General features: G+C 34.7%; 2 protein-coding genes across 2 annotated transcripts; one reads left to right on the top strand and one right to left on the bottom strand.

Annotated features, from left to right (window-relative positions):
- The first annotated feature begins 3,267 nt into the window (after positions 1 to 3,267).
- On the top strand, positions 3,268 to 4,910 carry LOC145795807 (F-box/LRR-repeat protein At3g48880-like). Its single transcript, XM_082880712.1, has 2 exons — positions 3,268 to 3,635; positions 4,388 to 4,910. Exons 1-2 carry the CDS (start codon positions 3,268 to 3,270, stop codon positions 4,908 to 4,910), a joined length of 891 nt encoding a protein of 296 aa, XP_082736838.1.
- A 410-nt stretch (positions 4,911 to 5,320) lies between these two features.
- Positions 5,321 to 23,299, bottom strand: LOC114262761 (ER lumen protein-retaining receptor). Its single transcript, XM_028203155.2, has 6 exons — positions 22,814 to 23,299; positions 10,906 to 11,171; positions 10,580 to 10,695; positions 5,940 to 6,013; positions 5,755 to 5,818; positions 5,321 to 5,665 (listed from the first exon to the last, which is right to left on the bottom strand). Exons 1-6 carry the CDS (start codon positions 22,902 to 22,904, stop codon positions 5,629 to 5,631), a joined length of 648 nt encoding a protein of 215 aa, XP_028058956.1. The 5' UTR covers positions 22,905 to 23,299; the 3' UTR covers positions 5,321 to 5,628.
- Positions 23,300 to 23,888: the final 589 nt, after the last annotated feature.

Here is a 23,888-nt window from a genome sequence, read left to right as displayed (position 1 = left end):
AAAAGGGTGAAACTTGGTCTGACAAGTATTTTTCATTAGATTGAGACTTAAAATTAATTTTTTTATAATATCATTCTTTTGTTTATTTATTGATTTAAATTATTGAATATTTTCACCTAGGTGCCCTAACATAAGGACTTTGATGGTGCCTTATGAATTCCCTCTGCATGGTCTACCCATACCTCATCGTCCGATTTTTGCTCATTTTTGCAAGATCCCAAACCTTGTGAGCAACTGGAAAAATTTAAAGCATTTAAGTCTTGCAGTAAGCTTGAGATTGAAAGAACACCAAAATTAGTGTTCACTGCAAGAACTTTCAACCTTTTGCCAAACATGAAGTATTTAGATATGAGGAAAGCATCCATTCAAAAGGAATATCTGGTGAAGATTTTGCATGGCTGCAAAGAACTTGTGCATTTTGATGTTAGTGATTGTTTTGGTTTTGATGCTGACGATGATGAGATATTGAAGCTTGCTTCTGAAATCAGGACATTCGAGTGTCAGGGTTCGATTTTTGTTGATTTAAGAGGGATGGAGGAACTTGTGGCTTGTTATGCAATGTTACAGACTTTCTTGTTGTAGTGATTTTATGATCACATTTTTGTAGCAAAAGTTGTCGGATGACAAACAGAAGTTATATCTCATTGATGTTTATTATTAAGGTAGTGGTGATGAACAATATATGATAAGAAGAAACAAAACTCTCCTGCCTTCAATTCTTTTCTTTTTTTCTTCTCAACAAGTCTTCCACAAATTTAAATTTCCATCATAACCTTAATTGTTTTTTCACAATTTTAAAACGACTTTGACAATGACTTGATCTATCATGAAATTAGTATTGGGGAACCATCTCTGATATTCCCAACTTTTAATTACCTTTAACTACCAGCGGGCAAAGTATTAAATCATAAATTCTATTGGGATAAAAAAATAAAATAAATAGCAAGTGCATAGAATTCAATCACAGAATCCAAGCATAACATTTTCACATGAGGTGAGACTCAATAAATGTGTAGGTCTGACCCCATATGAAATGGTTGTGTTTGATTCTGTTATCGAATTTTGTACACATAGAAAACCTGAATGTACAAGAGTATAACGACTAAAAACTACCTGTCCTTGGTGAGCCAAGTCAAAAACAAATTTGGTTTGGTATTTTGAAGTCAAAACAATATGTAGACAGTAAATTTACTACTCTAATGCTAGTACATATGATCTATATTGTTGGGATCTATATCGGGAAATTTAAGTGTCAGGGTTCTATATATTTCGATTTAAAAGAAATTAGGAAACAAGTTGATGGAGAACTCAATGTTAATGATCCAATGTTACAAGTTTCCTTGTGGTAATTATGTTTTGAAGTAAATATCGGACAAGGAAAAGTTATCACATTGATGTTTGTTATTAAGGTTGCGGTGATGAACATTATATGATGAGAAAATAGAATTGTCATAATATTATTGTCCTCGTGTGTTTGTGTTCTCCTATTGAACTCACATTATATGTTTTATTTTGTGTTTTGCTTGTAAGTTGTAATTTTCACATCTTTCATGATTTATGAATTCTAATGATGTGACTGTTTTTGTTTGAGAAGTGGAGGGAGAATCTCTCATTCATCATCTATTTTAACAATTAAGTAAATACGAAATGGTAAATTTGTCAAATAAAAAAGCGGAAAATTACACCATCGTGGATGTCAGATTTTATTTTTTTTAAAACAAAATAGTAGGTTACATTATAAATATTAATTATTATAATTATAATTTTTTTCATTAATGTGTAATAATTTTTAAAAAACCATCCTAAAAGGTAATTTTTCCAATAAAAAATGATGAGATTTAGTGAGAATCTGTTTGGTTTAGATTTCAAAACATAGTTCCACCATTGATTTGAGTGTAGTATTTGGTTGCAACTTTCAAATTATAATTCTACCCCCATTTCTCAAAACTCATTTTAAACTATAATCATTATTTTTCAAAACTCATAACCAAACACACAACTCAAAACTCAAAAACAACTGTTTGCTATTTATATATTAAAAATTTATCTAAATTATTTTTTTAAATACAAAATAAATAAAATAAAATGGCACATATATGTCATCCTTTATCTATTATTATTTTTAAAACAAGATGACAAGAATTACAATAAATTTTTTTAACTAATTGGGAAATGACAATTTATTAACTTTTATTTTCGCACCTTGCGATCCAACAATTAGGGATGTAATTAGTTCAGTACAATCGGTACTTAGATAAACTTTTTAATTGAACTGGTAATGTCGATTTTATTAATTGAGCACCGATATAGCTGCTTCTAGCATTAAATTGTACTAATGCATAAAAGCTTTGGTTCGGTGTTTAGGGGTTGTTTTAGTGATTATAGCTTATTTTAATTTGGGTGTCTGTACCAGACTGTTTGATATAATTTCTGCTTATAGCTTATTAGGCAGAAATAGCTTAAATAAGTTGAAAAAAATTGATTATTTGAAAGCTGGGAAAAAGGTACTTTTAGCTTCTACTTTCTGATTATCAGCTTTTAACTTAAGAAAAGCTCCACCAAACATCGATTTAGGATCTTCTAAATTTTAGCCACTTTTTAAAGTTGTAATATGTCACTAATTTACATAAATCAAGACCATATTTGTAATTTATTATTAGGTCTTTCTGTATCTTGTGACTTCTTCATTAAGAGTTGAGGAATGTATTTTCTTCATAATTGGAGTGAATGAGTGTTACCAATACCATTTTCCTTTCTACACTCCGATATGTAAGGGTTTTATAGATTAAAATTTTCCGTCTTTAAAATTGAAAATAATTTTAGTAATATACAAATAAACTTTGTATGAATATACTAGCCAATTAAAATAATAACAATAATAATTGGCTACTTCACCATATGTAAAAGTGCTCCTCATAAAACTCAGGGAGCCTTATCTCCTCTGTTATTCCATTCCATTAATAAACTCTTAAAAGGAGTGTAATCCTATTAACTGCATTTGGATGAAATTTAAGGACATTAATTGAATTCATTTTTCAATTTCAAATATCCTTTGAATTTTCCTTGATTACTGGAAAAGATGACTTTTTGTATTTTCTTCTCTCTCTCTTAATTTCCCCTCTATATATATATGTACACACACACATTAGCTCATGTGAATTCTCCACATAATTGCATGAAACTGTTATTCAATTTATTTTATTTTTATAGAGTTTATTATTGAATATTTAAACTTGTACTATTCTATATTTGGCATTGGTGTAGAAGATGGAAGGAAGAAAATGGGAGGAGATGAATATGGATTGCTTGGTGAATGTGTTTGGGAGAGTGGGAATTGAATCACTTCTACTGGATGTTCCATTTGTGTGCAAGTCATGGTACAAAGCCACTCTCAGTCCTCTTTGCTGGCAAACTTTGGTCTTTCCCAGCATGTCCCATTTTGACTCCTTCACTCATAGAGTACTAATGTGGGTATATGAAACAAAGTGTAAGGAAGTTGAATATCAAGTGTTCACTCCTCTCCATGTCACTAGATTCGTTAAGTTTGTAGTCAACCGTAGTTGCAGATCTGCCACTACCATAGTCCTTCCCAGTTACCACCTCACAGAAGATGCACTTGAATATGTTGCTCAAGAGTAAGTCATCAAAACTATTATTCATTTTGGTTTTCTATCAGTTAATTTTTTTAGATGGGTTGTTGATCAATAAGTTAACGGTACGTATTTAACTGCTAGTATCGCCTTATTTGATAATTAAAATATTTATATGTATTTTGCTTGTTTATGAACAGTTTTATCACACGTGACATGACTTGAGAATATATGAATATTAAAGTTAAATTTTTTTTTTATCACTTTAATTGGAAAGGTGTCATTTTTTTTTTTTTTTTTTTGTGGTAGAATTTTGGGTTATGTGCTTTGGTTAGTTTTTTAGATCCTATGTTCGTTGAAGGGATTAGTATTGTTGGTACACAATGCCGCTCCCTGCAACTGTTATGAAAACATGTTTGCGAGACGTGATGTTGAATGTTATAAAAAACGTAAGTGAAGTCCTTCCTATCGCCAATTGGTTTTAGGAAAGAGGGTGGAATTCAGTCTAACAAGTGGTATTAGAGCAAAGTTGTCATTTGTTCGAGTTGCAGGAAGCATTGAGTGAGAATACACAATGTCGCTCCCTGCGATTGCTCTAAAAACAGGCTCGCGAGACGCAATATTGAATGTCATAATAGACATAAGTGAAGCCCTTCTTATCACCAAGTAGTTTTAGGAAAAAGGGTGGGACTTGGTTTGACAGGTATTTTTCATTAGATTGAGACTTAAAATTAATTTTTTATAATAGCATTCTCTTGTTTATTTATTAATTTAAATTATTGAATATTTTCACCTAGGTGCCCTAACTTAAGGACTTTGATGGTGCCTTATGAATTCCCTCTGTGTGGTCTACCCATACCTCATCGTCCGATTTTTGCTCATTTTTGCAAGATCCCAAACCTTGTGAGCAACTGGAAAAATTTAAAGCATTTAAGTCTTGCAGTAAGCTTGAGATTGAAAGAACTCTTCACCGAAATTAGTGTTCACTGCAAGAACTTTGAATCATTGGCCATTCCAGATGCCTTTATTAGTAAAGATGTAGTGTTGGCCATTGTCAACCTTTTGCCAAACGTAAAGTACTTGGATATGAGGAAAGCATCCATTCAAAAGGAACATCTGGTGAAGATTTTGCATGGCTGCAAAGAACTTGTGCATTTTGATGTTAGTGATTGTTTTGGTTTTGATGCTGAAGACGATGAGATATTGAAGCTTGCTTCTCATATCAGGACATTCGAGTGCCAGGGTTCGATTTTTGTTGATTCAAAAGTGATGGAGGAACTTGTGGCTTATCATGAAAAGTCACAACATTTCTTGTTGTAGTGATTTTATGATGATGACATTTTTGTAGCAAAAGTTGTTGGATGACAAACAGAAGTTATATCTCATTGATGTTTATTAACAAAACTCTCCTGCCTCCAATTTTTTTTCTTAAAGTCTTCTATGAATTTAAATTTCAAACACAACCTGTTATTTCACAATTTTAAAATGATTTTGACAAGGTCTTGATCTATCATGAAACTACCAGCGGTCAAAGTATTAAATCATAAATTCTGTTGGGATTAAAAAAAAAAAGGTAAGTGTATAGAATCCAATCACAGAACCCGAGCAAAACATTTTCACATGAGGGGAGACTCAATAAATGTGTAGGTCTGACCCCATATAAAATGATTGTGTTTGATTCTGTTATTGAATTTTGTGCACATAGAAGAACTGAATGTACATGAGTATAATGACTAAAAACTACCTGCCCTTGGTGAGCCAAGTCAGAAACAAATTTGGTTTGGTATTTTGAAGTCAAAACAATATGTAGACAGTAAATTTACTACTCTAATGCTAGTACATATGATCTGTATTGTTGGGATTTAATTCTCCACTTCAATTAAAAAATCAATAACAACGAACTCTGCTTAATATTCCCACTAATCACCCATAAAGATGGGGGCAAAACAGAACCAAAATGGCAAGCACCTGGTGTGTAATTAAACAAGATATATAGATCATTCAAGCTTCTTGCAATCCTTGTCCTCCAAATACAAGCTCAAGCCGGTAGCTCTAGCTTCACATTGTTCTTCCAGCTGCCAACCATTACAATGGAGCGAGTCAAATTTTCATACAAAAATCCAAGTAGTTGAATTTATTTCTGAAAATATTCGAACATTTTTACCTTTGGAAGTAATAATAGAAGAAGTCGGCATAAAGCAATGTCTGAACAAGCCCTGATATCCAAGCTGCAATAGCAGAGCCATTTAGTGCAAAACATTGTTGGTATTGATATGCACAATAAAAGCACTATAATGTGTTGTTTTCACACTAGTGCTGAGAGAGAGAGAGAGGGAGAGAGTGTCATACTTATCCAATGGACATAGTGAGGCTCAGTGAAGTAGCGATAGATCCAGTTTAAAATGTACAATGATCTGTATGCCCTGTAGTATGGAAAGCAGAAGAATGTGAATATCTATCTCATGTTCAACAACTAGTAACTTTCCAAAGGCCGGTATTACATGAACCCTTCCAAATGCATAAACAGCAGTGTCAAACAAAAAACACTGGGGAAAAGGGTATGTAGAAATGTGTCCGAGTATGTCTAATACAAGATAAAACTACCTTTGCCACATTTGCAACATGTTTGCTTCAAAATGAGTTGAGTTCCCATTCTTATCCCTATGTATTTCTTAAACATCATATTATCCTAGTGAACAAGAGATGAGTACTAGGAAAAATACCAGGAAAACACTAAGAAGCACAAACACAGATGACACTGACACGCTGAGACATAAATTTTTAAGGGAAATTACAAAAAAAAAAAAAAAACCCAGAGTTTAAGCTTGATAACAAATTAAACCCTACCTTTTTAATTTTGTCAATTCAAGCCTTAAGATTTTAATTAGATATCAATCTTAACCCTCTGTCTGTTTCAGTTAAGTTGGACTAACAGAAAAAGATTTTTCAACACACATGGCATAATTTTATTCACTCTTTTAATTTTATATTAATCAGAACTTTGATTTGGACCACACCAAACCACAACTAGCATTTATCAACCATCAAATAAATAAGGACCACTAATCATCAAGATTACAGTACACTTAGCTATATGTTCAGACCAACACTCAACCTTTCATCATTTCTGTGCACTGCACCAGCAACCCCGTTCCTTCATCATCGTCTTCACCATCCCTCCGTCTCTCATCTCCTTTCCTCACAGCCCTGTTCTTCTCCCTTCTCCTTCCCCTTTAACCTCCCAATACCCGTTGCCTTTCCCTCTTCCCCCACTTCTGGCCGTCATCTCTCTTCTCTCTCCACTCACACGCCACTGATGGATCGAATCCAGCACCTGAGATTGACGCAATCTACGGAATCAATTCTCTCTCTATGTATATATATATCTTTCATGGGATTGACGGGATTGATTTCGGCGCCTGATTATTGATTAATTCTAACTCACACTCTCTCTTTTTGATTTTGTTGTGCTTGCACAGAGATGCTGGGGACGACGAATTTGAGGAAGGGTTGGTGGGAGCGACAAATCTGATGGAGGCTGTGGAGAAGGCGACAAATCTAAGGCAAAGGAGGGCGGGGTGAAGCATAGGGTGCCGGATCTGAGTGAGGTGATGGCAAGGGAGGGTGGGGCTTGGTAGATCTGAGAAGTGTGGTGGTAAGGGAGGATGAGGAGTGGCGACCTGAGGGAGCGAGGAAAATGGGTGCTGGTGACAGGGCATGCAAAACCCTTCTCCGTTACTTCACACGGACAGAGATGGATGGAGAAGCCACATTTGTCGAAATTGAAACTTTGGGATTTAAAGTGTAAAACACGTGTAACCTTAGGATTTGTTTTGTAATCAACCCAATTTTTAAAAAATGTAAGACAAGACATGTGGGGGACACGTGCAAAATATATAATTTGATATAGTTATTATATGTCATATTATATGAATATTTGAGTCAAATATAATAATTTTAAAGTCTAAAGGAGGAAATAGATATAAATTTACATTGCTTTTTGTTTTATCATTTGACTCCAAGTAACTGGTACTGTGCTTCATGTGTAGTGTTGGGAAGTATCCGATAAGTGTTGTGTCGTTTCGTTGTCGGAAACAACACGTTACCTTCTTAGAAGTATCCATGCTTCTTAGGAAACATATAATATTAGCCATGTTCCAGTGTGCTTAAGTTTGGAAATTAGATGAATCCAATGCTCACACCCAAACTGGCACTTGATACATGTACTAGAGTCCAATCTCCATAATAACCATCAACTGAGATGTGCTCAATTCACTAATTCTGCATATTTCTAACTCAACATATTATTCCACAAACAAATCTCCTCAAGAAAACCCCCATAACCTTCGGCTATAAACTCTTGATCTGCTAAAGTTAGGGAATTAATCCCACAAACCAACTACCTTGGGCAACTAATGGATGACACTTGAATAATGTGTCCCTTGTTAGCAAGCACTAAGTAGCACATACATGGACACATGACACGACTGCCAATGCTGGAATTTTCAAAAAATACAAGATACAACACACTTGGGACTCATTAAAAAATTATATTTTTTTTATAAATTTATTATATGTCAAATATATAAAATAGTTTTATTAAAGGTAATTAAAAAAAGGGATAATTGGCAATAAGTCCTAGCTTTCTCATGAATTTCCATGGACTCCTGTTAACACATGAATCAACACTCTATGGAAATTTTGTGGGAAAAATAGGACTTACTGGATATTTTCTCAAAAAAACAAAAAGCAACATAATAAGAAATTCTATTTGCACACCGTATAAAATCTCAGTACATAAACCATTTATGTCGTCCAAATACAAACTTCCGAACAAAAGTTGAATGTTCGAACACACAGTTTAATGGAATGTATATTTGAACAATTTATTTTTGTTCAAAAGTTTATGTCTGAATATTTGAATTTTGTTCGAAAGTTTATATCCGAACAACACAAATAGTGTAGTGAGATTTTATGTGGTGTGCAAATAGAATTACCCCAACATAACATTGATTAAAATAAGAAAGTCCTATATTCCATAATTTCAACATCAAGATATCATTAACGTAGCAATTGCATTCAAAAAATCCAAAAAAAACTGTTAAAAATTGAAATACACATGATATATTCATCTTATAAATGTTTCAAAGCATATTTAGAATGCACAAGTTGCATTACTATGAAGACATTGAAGAGATCTATCACATAGTCATGTTCGAAGGCTTTAAGAAGTGTCACCGAAGTGTTAGAGAAGTATCAACAAAGTATTTGATATTATGAATTAAATTTTTTAATTAAGATACATCAAAGAATTTTTGGACGCAGATGTGAAGTGTCCACAGATTGTCATGTCTGACACGGATTTTTGATGCAACACGCCTCCTCCATACAACTGTAGTGCTTCTCAGACCAAATACACCACCAGGTAAAGAAGATAAAAATGAAATAAAAAGGAAAAAAGAAGTGGGGTTAAAAGGTTCCTAGAAGCTCTTACAATTCCATGTCTGTGATGATTGGCATTCTAAAAAGTATAAAGAAAAATTCTACAGACAACTCAGTTTGGCCCCACTTATGAAGCTCCTAATAATCTATACCACAGACTCGCTTTCATTAGCATAAGGGTCGCAAGAATGTACAAATTTTATGTTTCCTCGTTTGAAGAACCATTTTTTGAGCTTATTGTTACACACCAGCAGGATGTGCACCTGTCATACTATCAAGATGGAGGCAATGCACACATCAAAGAACAGTTGCTGTGTTCCTATTTTTTATTAAAAATTTCTTTCAGGGTGAAGGTATGTCTAATGCTCCTTTTAGAGTGTTGTTTCTTTCTTTAGTTCTCTATTTACCCCATCTGCAACCCCCATAAATAAAGCCAAATTATATGTATCTTGGTTTGACCTGGGTTGACCAGCTAGACCAGATCAACAGCTGAAATCTTCTTTTAGGTCCAATCCAATGAAAAGTAAAAACATAAAGACTTCATTTTAAAGAGCAACTATAAGAGGCTTCATATTTCCGCAATTTTCAAGAAAAATTAATTTTCTTGATAGGCTCATCATTGTGACCTAGGTTATGGTTCTCTCTTTCTAGTAAACAACTGCTTAACACAACAGAATCAGGGACAAATAGAACCAGCCATCCATTTCTGGAGCTCTTGATAACCATCTGATTTGCATTGCTGTTAATTTAGAAACAGCATTTACAGAACATTGAAAATTTTTCATCTTGGCGAACAGTTTATTTCCAAATTGTTTCCTATTCTGTCCTAGGCGCATGTATCCCTTGTATTTAAGAGAAATTACATCAACTATTTCTGGTGCTTTTAATCACCTTCAGAATTTCTATGCAAGTCTCAAGCATACAATGCGATCTGTTTGTAATCATCCTAACAAGATGATATTCAAGAAAATGTGCATAAAATATCACATGATCATCAACAAGTAAATATCTCTAGTTCTTTCAGTGAATCTTGTCTTCCATTTTGTTTTAGTTCCAACAAAAATGAAACACAGTGCATATTTATCAAAAAAAAAAATTTGGAACACAGTGCATGAAACTGGTTTTCGTGACTGCAGCCAAGTAAACGCAAACCAAACAAAATCAACAAAAGTTAAAAGAGAACATGCATATTTACAAATTCATAGTATCACACAATCAAAGATAGTGTATCTGAAAAACAGGAAGCACTTGGACAAGCTATGAAGACGAAAACTTCAACCTTATCCCTACAGGTAAAAAAGATTTCCCATAGTCTCTCCCCCCCCCCCCCCCCCCCCCCCCACCCCAAACACCAATGAAACAAAAAAAGGAAAAACAAAGAAAGAAAAAGATCAATAAAACCAACAAAAGCACCATGGCAATATATGAAAGAAATTAATAATAACAAAAAAAAAAAAAAGACCTAAAATTCCACATCACAATTCAACTTATGTGGCAATTTTGCTAATTTAACAGTAAAAAGAAGAGATTGAGGGATAATAGATTACCCAAGGAGAAAAACATATTGCCCAGTCAAGTTGTCAATATTTCTTGTCCTCTGCAACAAGACCAGCTGAGGAAGTATGGCAACAGCTTCCAAATATAAGGAGAATGTCCACATCACCTGCTCCATTAAATCAAGCAGAAGTACTTCAAAAGTAGAAGATACGGCAGAAAGAGCAGCAGAACTATATCATGATTTACAAGTAACAAAATTTAAATAATAATTATTATAGCAACATAGGTTAATAACAAAAACGTCTACGACATAAGAACCAGCGGTCACAGTATAAATTTACTGTACAAAAAGAGTCAAATGCATTGACATGCATACCTCTTTCAAATTGAACTTCTCATTTATAACTAGAGCCAAAAACAAACAAGGAAGCACAAGGAAATAATGGCGAAACGTGTCTTGGTCTTTGTCATAAGATCTGCGGACAATCTTGTGATGCCTTATGTACCATACAATTGAGAAAGAGCTTCCCAAGAATATTAACTTCATCACAGTATTATAAAGTGAGATGTAATCCGTAAATATATCCAAGTAGCGAGTTGCAAAGACAAGAGCATAGAGCTCTTGAGTCTTCAGCGAAATGCCTGCATACAACAAAGGAAGTTCAAAATTACAAAATGATTTTGACAGTACTAAATTTTTTTGACAGAACTAAAAACAGCTAATTACAGCCATTACTCACAAACCAACCACATTAATGTAATGCAAAATTGCATTCAGATCATAATATATAGAGCTAAACAAAACTTAACAGTAAACAGCATAATTTGTTACAAAAATGGTGCACAAAGATATATGACAATCGATAACGTAATATCTATCTATATATGTGTACACTTGCAAGGAATCACTAATACAACTTGTCTGAAATGTAAGTTAATCACAACACAGAGAAAGAGAGAGAGAGAAGTAGTGCACTCCCTTTACATAGCTTAAATTATGATTGGGTAGAAATTTCTTCTCTAGAACTCAGGTTTGCAGTGGCTTTAACATTAGGTTGTCAAATTGGAACCTCAGGTTGTCCAATTAAAATGAAATAAACCAATTGTTTGTGTCTTTTTTTTGTTTGTGTTTGCATCTGTGTATGATGTTCAAGATAGTCTTATCCTAGTTACATGGGGTCAATTATATGATGCTTCTTCCCATTCAGCTCTACCAAGGACGATTTTGTCCTTTGAATCATATGCATCGCGCCTTTGATGAATAATCAAAACCTTGCATCATGTTTTTTGCCTTTCTCTAGACTTGTAGATACACTTGCACCAAATAAATAACATCCTAAGAAGCATGAATGCTTCTAAGAAGGTGACGTGTCTGTGTCCCATATATGTTGGACACTGACACTCATTAAGCACTTCCAAACACATGTTAGACACACATATCAAATTGTTTGGGCTAGGTATAAATAACTTAGGATCCAATAATAAAAGAAAAATAAAGTAGTTTTGTACCTATTAATCCATCCACCTTTAAACTTTAGAAATTAGTGTTATATTTTATAATTTATTTTATTTGGAATGAAATATTCATATAATGACATATAATAAATATATAAAATCCTATATTTTGTGGCTCTCTCCCACATATCGTGTCTTGCAAGTTTTGAAAATTGTCATGTCAATGTGTCTTGTGTCGTGTCACATGTCCATGTAGCTCACATCAATAGCCATTACCCTGCACTTGTATGACCAAAGCATATTAACTAACCTTCATTGAACAGGCTTCAATTCATATTCTCTCTAACTTCTCATTAATGCATTCTTTACAATTCTTATTAGTTATTATCGTGCCATTATTGAACTCAAAATAATCATTCTCTCACACTCATTTCATGGATATGCTTCTTGGCTCTCAACCAATCCATGCCACAAAACCATGTCAGCATTTAACAAGTAATTAATATGGATCCATTGATATGGATTTCCTGTGGTGTTGTTTGGTTGATTCATTTAATCACACAATTTAAACTGCAAGCATAAAAAAAATAAATTAAGCACAAATAACAAGACTCCAGATTTTTAATGTGGAAACCTGAACTTAAAAAATCACGAGATCTTGTCCAGCCAACCAATCCAAAATCACGAAGAACCAAAAGACAAGTTCCAATTCCAACTTAGAAACCACCACTAACTGAATCCATGATGTTGAACTCTTGAACTAGCTAGGGTGCTCGCTGTTCCAACCGAATCCACCATCTTTGTTTTCAATAAATGATTTGAGTATTGAATCCACAATACCTCTGGAATCTATCACAAACTGAACATGATCCATCAACCAACCTTTTGAATCCACCAAAGCGCTCATCAATGTATGAACAATGATGTAAACAATCACTTAGAGACTAATCACCTTTTTGAGGCAAATAAGCTCATTGAAAACTTGTACTTCAAGAAATGATTGAGTATTGAATCCAGTAGCACAATAGCATAGGCTCTCCTTGTGTCCTCCAAGCTTGTTTTTGTCCTCCCCTAGGGTCTTATTTATAGTTAAGGTGTCCTAAGATGACTCAAAACACCTTTTTGATGCATCTCCATGTGATAAACTGATTTATATCATGCAAAATGGTGCCTCCCGCTCAAGCCCGCAAAAACCCACTCAAGCATGCTTCAAATTGAGCATTCTGGTCATACCTCGCTCAAGCGCGCTTTTTACAAAAATACCAATTATGTCCTCTGGCACATTGCAAACTTGTACCCTGGTGCATTGCAGATGTGTACTCAACATTTATTTGACTTGTTTGCACTCCAAGTACATACCAAAAAATATTCCAAGCCCAAGTCTAATTCCACTTCCTAACATGACTATAAGATCATGTTTGATTCAAAAGACTAATAGTGAAGTATTAATAATCTTATTAAATTAGTATAGTATTCACTATCCAATTGGATTAATATCCATTGGATTAATAATCCCACCCCCACCCCATTACTAATAATCCTACAAATTTGTTGGATTAATTATCCATTAGATTAATAATCCTAAACCAAAATGTTAAAACAAACATGGGATAATTGGGCCCACGGATTAATAATCCCAATCCCATGCTCTAATCCACCCAATCAAACATACCCTATGTGAACTTAATTACAACTCAAATAGGCAATTATAAATTAAACAGGTTTTGCCTTAGGGGATTAACCTACCTAAAATAGAATTCTTCCACTAACAAAGACCAAACTAATGATACTAAAAAAAATCCCTATCTACAATTCTGTAAATTGATTCTTTTCTTGTGCTTTCTTGCTACACCCGTTGCATTGCAGGAAGTACTTCACATGCCAAACTAATATTGTGCTCTCTCTCTCTCTCTCCACCCCCTTGCAGATAGCTATTCAAGAGGATCACTCTTGCATGATTACCAAACTAAAAAAGAATGGATTTGTTGAGATCAAAGCAACAAGAGTGGACAGTGATAATCCCAATAGCTGGTGAGCAAACTCACAATTTTATCTAATTTCAGCTCACAAATCAGCGAGTAAGTTTTTCAATTGAAGGGTGATTCTCTGGGAGGCACTCAATGGACATATAATGAAGAAAGTTATGGGGCAATAATTGAAGTGGAAAATGAAATGGAGATGACAATTGGGGTCAAATCCAAAGGTGCTGATGGTGTAGAATGTTGATGGGGGTGTTGAGGTGTAGAATGTTTATGGGGTGTTTAAGGTGGAGAATGTTGACTGTGATGTGAGGTGGAGAATGTTGACTATGATGGGTTTGGTGGTGGTGGTGGTGCTGTCTAGAGATGGTAGAACCTGGGGTGCTTGGCAGCAGAGGTGTGAGGATGCAGAGCAGTTGGAGCTGTGGTCATGTTACAGTGACCAGAAGTGCTGGGTTTCCACTTTCACTCTTCTCTGGTTTCCTTTCTCACATTTTCTCAATATCTGATCAATAACTTATTAAAAAAACAAAAAAGAAAGAAAAAAACAAAAAGGAAAAGAGTGGTGTTATGTAAGCTTCAACCTCTATCAGTGTTAAGTCAATATGCGCACAGAGAGAGAGAGAGAGAGCATATCAAACGCTCTTTAAGTATACCAGTATGTGGTATGAAGAGTTATATGAAATAATTAATTTTGGAAGTGTGTTAGATAGAATTTTAAATTAAACCAAACAAAGCCTTGTATCCCAATAAATCAAACCAAGCCAAGCCAAGCCTTGCCTTAAGTCCCATGGGATCAGCTACATGAATCCTTCTTCTCCACTCGACTCTATCAAAGGCTATTTGGTTAGTCAAATTAAGGAGATTCATATATCTATTTAAAATTAGCGCACGTCAATCTAAGTTTGTCCCTTCCCCTACCACTTCCCTTTACTGTCACTATATCGTATCTCTTTACTACTGTCTCTGTTGGTCTCCGTTGTATATAACCAAACTATCTCAATCTATTCTCTCTTAACTTATTTTCTATCAGTGCTACTCTTACCCATTCATGAATATACTCATTCCTAACTCTGTCTTTTTTAGTCTTGCCACACATCTACCTTAGCATCCTCATCTCAGCAACACTCATCTTATCTATATGTTGTTTCTTAGTTGCCCAACATTCCGTCCCATACAACATCGCTGGTTTAATAGTCGTTCTATAGAACTTTCCTTTTATTCTAATGAGTACTCGTTTATCGCATAGTATTCTAAACGCACTCCTCTACTTAAGCCACCCCGCCTTAATTCTATGGACCACATCTTCTCCAACCTTTCCAGCCGTAGTGATAATCGATCCTAAATAACAAAAATGTTCACTTTTAAATAATTCTTAATTCTTAATCTTTACTTCTCCTCCGTTTCCATTGTTACTATTACTAAAATTTCTCTCCATGTACTTTGTCGTAGTTCTGCTTATCCTAAATTCTTTAGATTCAAGTGTTTCTCTCCAAGTCTCCAACTTAGTGTTAACTCCTCTAGTCTCATCCACTAACACGATATCATCTGTAAAAAGCATACACCATGACATATTATCCTGAATATTTCTCGTTAACTCATCCATAACTAAAGCAAAAAAATAAGGACTTAAGGCTGATCTTTGGTATAACCCCAACTTAAGTTTCAATTATAATTTCTCCTTGATTTGACAAGCATATTTGTTAGTAGCATTGGAAGCAATTCTGTGTTTCATTCAAACCCTTTTGATTTCACATTTGAAATGCTCTTCATTCTCCACCTCCCTATTTTTCTCATATTGGATCCAACGTATCACTCTTCAACAAATCTACACTCCACACCACTAAAGAGTAAATTACAATATTCACAAACCTTAACAATAGGTCGTCAAGAGCACAGCAAACATAGGGTTGATGGTCATTCAAATCTGGTATGGACCATATAAATGGATGATAGATAGAGTCAATGACTCAACAACTCATTAAGGGATCACTCATCTAGTTCCTTTGGGAAAAGATAATTATACCCATTGCAAGCAGCATAATTGTACTATCTCCCTTCAACCAGTTGATGTGTGGCAGAAGGAAGAAATGCCACCACCAACACCATCATCTGCACCATCCAAAATGTCGAAACTTTCCCACATACATCATTCAGCAATGCATCTTCATTGACATAAAAAGCATATTCTCTTTGACACAAATGCTTTTACTTTTGTTATCTTATAAAAAGAGCCCCCCAAAACTAAGAGAAATACCAAGGGTTACAGGAATGCATAATTATCAGAGTTTATAATTATTTTTCAATCCACATGTTCTCTAAGTCTGCCAAAGTACAAATCTGCAGGGAAAAAAAAAAAACAGAGGAAAAGAAAAAAGGATTTGGAAAGCAGAGAATGTTTAACTAAAGTTTATATTTGAAAGAAAGCAATCTGGTCAATTCGTGTATTTGGAAACAAGCCATCGGCTAAAATTTCAGCACCAATGAAGAAACAGCTTCAATTTGATTATGTTTAGCAGCTTTTTTGTAAACCCTGGTTTTGATGTGCATGCTTTGTGTCACAAGCTAACCCACAATATAATGGCACAATAAAGCAACAAAAGGCACACTTGGAGGCAAGGAAGGCACTTCTATTAGTGGAGCAAAATATCCGTACTACAATTAGGAGGCAGAGTAAGCTAACACATGATTTATTAGGCGCTTGGACTCACCTTGCTTATCCTTCCCTATATATGCTTTCTAAGCATTTACAAAATTGGCAAAAGGAAAGATCAACATGTTTGAGTAACCATAATGGGTCTACAAAAGTAAATTACAAGCAATCTGCTCAAATCGTTTGGATTACACTTGGAGCTTGTTTGGTGCAGCTTCCTGCAAGCTGAAAGCCAACAATCCAAAAGCAGAAGCAAAAAGCTCACCTTCCCCTACTTTCCAATAATCAGCTTTTTTCAGCTTACTACTTTTGTCTATAAGCAAAAGTTACACTAAACAGTTAGGCACATATTTCTATAAAAAAAATAATAAAAACTATAAGCGGCCCAATAAGGTGCACCAAATAAGGCCTTATACATGACCCTTGGCTAATTTTCTAGACCTTTGGAAAATTACAACCATCATCTCCTCCATAGGGCTTTGGCATACAAAACTTCAACACCTAAGAAGCATAGACACGGACACATGACACGACATGGACACGCAGACACACTAATTTTTAAAAAATGTAAGACAGGACCCGACATGTGGGGGACATGCATGAAATATATAATTTTATATATTTATTATATGTTATATATATAAATATATCATTTAAAGATAACAAAAAATGTAATATGACATTAATTCCTATAAATTTATATGATTTTGTTTTATTATTGTGTCTTAAATTGTATTGTTCAAATTTATAATTAGTTTCACATGTGTCTAATCGATAGACACGTGTTTAAGCAATAGACACATGTGTCCTCCAAGTATTCAAAGAGTGTCCAGATCTTTAAAAAAATTTAAAAATAGGACACGTTTTGAAGAGTGCTGGACACGTGTCCAAAGAGTGTCGGTATCTGACACGGACAAGACACGAATACGTCACCTTTTTAGAAGTGTCCGTACTTTAGCACACTATCCCATGTCAAGCAAAATCTATGCATGCACCCCTGTACAACTATTAGTGCTATTTAGTTCCCACTACATGTACATAAAGGTTTAGGTTGGCACGAGACAAGAAAATGAGGGCACGAGCACTAGCACGGGCACTAGCACGGGCATGACGCTTGGCTTATGACATTCTCCCCCCACTTATGCGATTGACGTCCTCGTAGAATTTTAAGTGAGAGACTCCTCAAGTTCATCCATAAATGGCTAGAAGTCTTCCTCCTTCACCCAAATGATCTCATTTCCAAGGTCCTTTCACTTCACTAAGTACAACTAGTGTGGGCATCTTGATTCCCTAATGACTCAATTGGCAAGAATCTCTTCAATTCCCTTGGTCACTAGTGTTAATGGCTATTATAGTTGAGGTGTTGTGAGTTGGTATGTTAGATTGGCATGATACAATACGTGTCAATTCAAATGGAATACTAGGTGGACCTTCATCAAGATTGGAGGTTCTATATTAAAGAATGGCTTCCTAACTTTAGCAACAATTAAAACTGGTCCTTCGTACATCCGAAGTGTGTGTTTCAATTGCAAACGAAGCAGACTTGTTCAGGCAATGACTTAACTATAGAGTGGCCTTCTTCCTTGGTTTTCCTATTTCTTTATTCTCTTGAAAGCCTCTCTAAACATGTCCTGGCTGTCTCAGTACCCTACTTCCATTCCGCGAATTGAGCTTGGTGTACTTGGCAAGACATAATTAATCAAGAGATTTGTGATGAGCGGGATAGGGTACTTACTCTTCATTGTCAGCTTGTTAAGAGCCCTATAGTCCACATATAGCCACAAGCTTCCATCATGCTTCTTTTGGAAAAAAGCATTGGGGCTCCTATATCGTGCCTTGACAAAACAAAGGTCAACTCAATGAGCGCATTTACCTGCTTCCTTAACTGTACAAGTTCAACAAGAGTTGTCCTATAAGGCCCATGAATGGGTGGCTTCACCCTTGGAAACAACTCAATCTCATTGTCCACTGCCCATCTTTGAGGTAAGGCTTTGGGGAGTTTTTTTAGGCATGACATCCAAGAAATGTCACAACACCATTACGGTTGTCACACAGCCCTTATTCCACATCATCCTCCACTGACAAGGATGCCACACAAGTGAGCTTGTGTCGCTTCACGATCTACTTAAGTTGCATCACCAGTTAGAAATTTTCATTTCAGGGTTAAACAATAATGAAGTTGGAAATAGAACAAATCCTGCAATCATTGCATTTGGAGCTTAACTTGCACCCATGACTTAAGGGCTCTTCTAGGAAATAGAACAATTTATCTTTGTTTGTACATGTCCTGGATGTCTAACATCAGCACCGATAACTACTTCACATATTCTCTTAAAATGCCCATATGATTGAGGCCTCTTAGCTTGCATTAAGCGATGTACTTGACATTCTCCGGGAAGAATTGGTCATTAGTTCACTTTTCAAGTCTTCCCAAGTGTCTATGGTGCAAAGCCTATTTTGGATCTCCTCATTCGTAGTATGCTATGGTAGTTTAGCATCATCAATTGGATACATGGTACCCATTGTAACCTTCGTTTTTCTGCATCAACCTTCACAGCCTTAAAGTATTGCTCCATATCAAGGAGATAATTCTCTAATTGTTTATCATCATGTGCTCCTCCGTAAGCACAAAATTTCGAAATTGTCATTTCAAAGATGGAAGTGCTAGTGGTCAAGTACTGACTACTGGCTTAGCAAGTTCATTTTAGTGTTGAGGTCATCATACGTAAAGCTCTTTCATCATACGTAAAGCACTTAATTGTCAGAAAGGTCAACTATGCTATAGTGCCACTAGCTTGTGGATTGTCAACCACGGTGCTAATAGAACTTGAGCACGCGTTTTGCAATCTCATGCGTAAGCATTTCCAATTGCTCCTCTACCTCATTGAGATGCTCATGTTGGTTCTTTGGAGGCATAGTGCAGTACCTCATCCCACGTCGCTTGACTCACTTGGGTAGGAAAAGTTTGTGAGCTATCTTAATAAGTTTCCATCCATACCTCATAACAAAACGTTTTAAAATATGAGGTCCTAGCCCAAAGCATTTTGAGATGGAGGCATTACAATAGGTATTAGAGCGAGCCCTACCTCATGATGTATAGGCCATGTTGGCCTGTGTGACACCAATGTGTTGTATAGATCGAAGTGTTGCATTGCACAGTCAAGGAGTGGTGTGAAGCACTTCTAGAATCCATATGAGCCACCTCTTGAATCATAGAGAGAAGGATGAGTAGTCTTGTGGGAGGGTGAATGTAGTACTCATCCCGCCTCTAAAATTCACTACTATACTAACGATGTATTAAAAACCGTAAGTGCCTAGCCCAAAACAAACACTATCATTACTACTTAGGATGGGGACATTACACGTGGCTTCCGACTACCACAAGAGGCTTCGAATTGAGCTCTGATACTGATTTTTTATGAACCAACACTTTCCACTATTTTATGATTGTGGGGTGCTTGCCTTGGACGTTAACCAATTAAACCCACCAAAGATTACCTTGTAAAGAACACACACACAACACAAAAAAGGAAACAAGTAAAGGCGCTAGTGCATAATATAGAAGGCACAATAAAACAACAAGATGCACATTTGAAGCTAACAAAGGCACATTCATTAACGGAGAAAAATATCTAGACTACAAAAAGATTGGCAGGCAATAAGCTAACACATGCACTACTACGGGTTAGACAAACTTTGCTTACGCTACCCTATATATGCTTTCTAAGCATTTATAAAACTGCCAAGAGAAAATATCAACATGCTGAGCATTCATACGTCTACAAAAATAATTACAAGGAATCTTCATACAACCCTAAAATAATTTTCTAGCCCTTCAAAAAAATTACACCACATCTCCTTCCTAGGCCTTTGAGACACAACTTTGGCGCACCACCCCGGGTCAAGTGAAAATCAACACATGCCCCAACTACAACTATTACGTATTTAGACTCCCTATTGTACATATATAAAGGTTTAGGTTGGCACAAGTGAAGAAAACGAGGGCATGGACTCAGGCTTGAAGTTTGGATCGTGACACTTTACAATGCAGTTTCAAGTTTACATGTAATCCTTATCAACTCAGACTGGTGCATTTTGGCTAATTTTTGGATTAAAACCCCTTAGAATAAACGATCGTAATATGTTTGGGACATATGGATATGAAAAGAAACATCAATCCATTTTGTTTTGATGTGGTGTTGATTTGAAACAACTATTAAATGAAAAATATAGCAAAAAGTTTTCAAACTTAGATTTTTTTATTTTATTTTATTTTAATATAAAGAGAATGAACCTTTAGTCTCTTTATTGGGACAATGCGACCTAAGTTGCTAGGGTGTCCCCTAGGGAACCTAACTGAGATGCTTTCTGGAAAAACCTTACAAAATTCCTAAAATACACTAATGCAATAGCTATTCAATAAAACTAATTTTGGAGCTTGGCGTTGTGATGATAGATATGTATTGTGTAGTGTTAAATTTATACCATACCAAGAAATAAAGAATAGACCGGTACACAGTATAGAAGTTGAGGGTCACATGGAGCATAGCCCATGAATCAATATATAAATGTCAAAAACATATTTTGAGGATCAGATGGTGCATATTTCAAGATACCAAATTATCTTTGCCAAATGCGCTAGGGAGCTTTTCTACGCAAACAAAGTAATTCCCTGTACTTCTGGATACATATTTATAATCTATGCATAACGATCAGGGAATACCCACCGAAATTGTGTATTCTATGTTGCATGAATGAACCAAATTCTTCAAGTTTGAACAACCCTAAGCGGGGTATTTGCTGTTAATAGAATGCAGAAACTCCAAAGATCAAATTTAATAAAATTAGCTTCTTGAGTAACTCCAACTTGAATTGAAAGTTTATGCATTTCAGATAGGTAAGAAATTTTACAACAGTTGTCTGTTGCATATAACATTATAGTAATTTCAATAAAGAAGCAGCACTTTAGATAACAATTTCTGAAAATTTACTAGGAAAAAGTAGACAAGCTTTTGAAAATTCAAGTTTATTTTGGTAGAATAGATGTTTGCTTCCAAATTCTAGATTTCTCTTATTGAATGTCTTTCCGCCATCTTTATACAGTTTCAGGCTTCACAGTAGCTATACATTCTCAGAGAAAAACCAATGAGAAAAGACTTAACATTTCTGACAAAGACTAAAACCGAAGTCTAATAAATTTAACATTCTGTTCACTCCAACCATCATTCATTGAGCATGAAAGTAATAATTTGGGTTAATGCATATAAAAAACAATGCAAAGCAATTAAACTCAAAAACTCCATCAAAACCTTGTGCAAACAATTTGGGGTTAGACAAAAACAAATTTATTTGCTCTATCAAGGACCCATATCTTCAATTACATGATAAAGTAACCATGATATTCTCTGTGCCTTAACCAACATTCCTTTCAAGGTTTTCCCTTTCTTTGGAGGTCCTCCAATCCAAGTTGAACTAGATAAGTCCTTCCTTGCACTCCAGTCCATTTCACACATGGGGAAATCACAGAAAACGATTGAGACAACTAAAAAAATTACCACAATTTACCTACAATGACATGACATGTTATATTTCAACTTTTGAGTTGTTACAAACTTTGTCATGCAAGGCCCAACTCCCTTGCCATGTAGCATAAAAAAATCTCTAGTTTTAATGCACTATTTTTTATTTTCCTCAACATTCACATTTGAGCTTCACTTCTGCATACAACTCAAAAGAATTAATCCCTTATCCTAATTCAAACCGAGAAAGATTCAATTACTATGAAACCTAATGACCTCTCAATCTTAACCTGAAATGCTACTCACCCAAAATTAGCTGCCAAAACAAAAAAAAAAAAAAACCTTATGAACCCACTCCACTAAACACTTAAATACTTTTTTTCCATAAAACCCAATCTCACATGTGAGCAATAACCTACTTTAAACCTAATTTAAAGACCACTACTAACCCATCATAGAAATCCCACAAAATTATCACTAAACCCCAAAAAATTATGTAAAACCCAGTTTCCAAAACCCCCCCAAATTATCACAATCTCAGTTCTTTGCATAGGTGATTCATCAAATGTACAAATGCAGAAATATATAACACATAATAACACACGTAAATATACAAATTTAAATACCCATTAATACAGATGTGTATCTATGATGAGTGAAAAATGGGAAAGTACAAACCAGCGCAGGATTTGATAGTGTGGATCTTGAGAAGTAAAACGAGGACACTGGCGAGATGGGTCATGTCCCCTGCTAATCTGAATATATTCATGTTTTGGTCGATTGATAGATATACGTATGTGTGTGTGGATCAATCTGAATAACTTGGACCTCGAAAACAACCGATCGATCTACCCAGAAATTGATTTTTTTTTCTTTTTTTCTTTTCCCACCAGATCTCTTATTGAATATTTTCCTTTTGTTTTCTTTGTTTTTCTCTTTAATTTCCCTTCTTCGTAAACCAGTGGTTTACTGGAGAAAGAAGAGGTAACGGAATAGTAATGTTTAACAATTTACTACATGGGATTTGGGTAAAAAAAAAAATTTACTACATTTCCGGTAAGTTTGGATTGTCTTTAAAAATACAAAAAGTCAGGCACCCGTAGAATCGAACATAGATCCGAATATAAAAATTGTGCATTAGGTTAAGTGGTCAGGCGACCGGTCAGAACTTATTGTTTGTGACTGTTATCTTTGCTAGAGTTTGTTAACTGTGACTGTTATGATGTCTTTCAATCGTCCGATGAAATTATTTGGTTTTCTGTGTGCGTAATATTACTGTTTAAAAAATATATTTTTTTTAAATTCAAAAATATATTTAGTTGAAATATTTTTAAAAAAATTTAAAAATTACTTTTTTTTACTATACATCAATTAATTACTTTTACTCAATTAATTTTTTTCTCATACCTATCTATTCAACTATAAAAAAATATTAAATCATTTCAAATTCTAAAATTTCAAAACTATTTTTAAAATATAAAACTAAATAAATTTTTAAATTTTCTAAACTCTCTCTAAAAATTTATTTTTAAAATAATATCTCAAAATACAAACCAAATAATGCCTACATTTTTACTCGCATTGAAAATCCCATCTAGCATCTGGCCAAAATGGATTATGGTTGGATGTTTATACCCATTTTTTCTGTTTGTACATAAATTAATTATAAAATTAAAAGTTAATTAACTATATTTTTAATCTTCAAAACATATTGAATTAGATTAATTGATGAAAAGTTCACACTTATAGGGTC

The sequence above is a fragment of the Camellia sinensis genome, chromosome 7, assembly GCF_055761805.1.
Source record: "Camellia sinensis isolate YWXY chromosome 7, ASM5576180v1, whole genome shotgun sequence".
NCBI lineage: Eukaryota > Viridiplantae > Streptophyta > Magnoliopsida > Ericales > Theaceae > Camellia > Camellia sinensis.
Note: the sequence above shows the minus strand (reverse complement) of the source record. Positions and strands in the feature narration are given on the sequence as shown.

Bases quoted from the DNA above. Each gene is read 5' to 3' on its own strand.
- LOC145795807 (XM_082880712.1), top strand. From the start codon at position 3,268: ATGGAAGGAAGAAAATGGGAGGAGATGAATATGGATTGCTTGGTGAAT. The intron at 3,636-4,387 runs GTAAGTCATCAA...ATTTTCACCTAG, and splicing joins CTTGAATATGTTGCTCAAGA to GTGCCCTAACTTAAGGACTT.
- LOC114262761 (XM_028203155.2), bottom strand. From the start codon at position 22,904: ATGAATATATTCAGATTAGCAGGGGACATGACCCATCTCGCCAGTGTC. The intron at 10,696-10,905 runs GTATGCATGTCA...TTAATGGAGCAG, and splicing joins AGAAGTTCAATTTGAAAGAG to GTGATGTGGACATTCTCCTT. The intron at 6,014-10,579 runs GTAATCTATTAT...TCCATACTACAG, and splicing joins CAATATGTTTTTCTCCTTGG to GGCATACAGATCATTGTACA.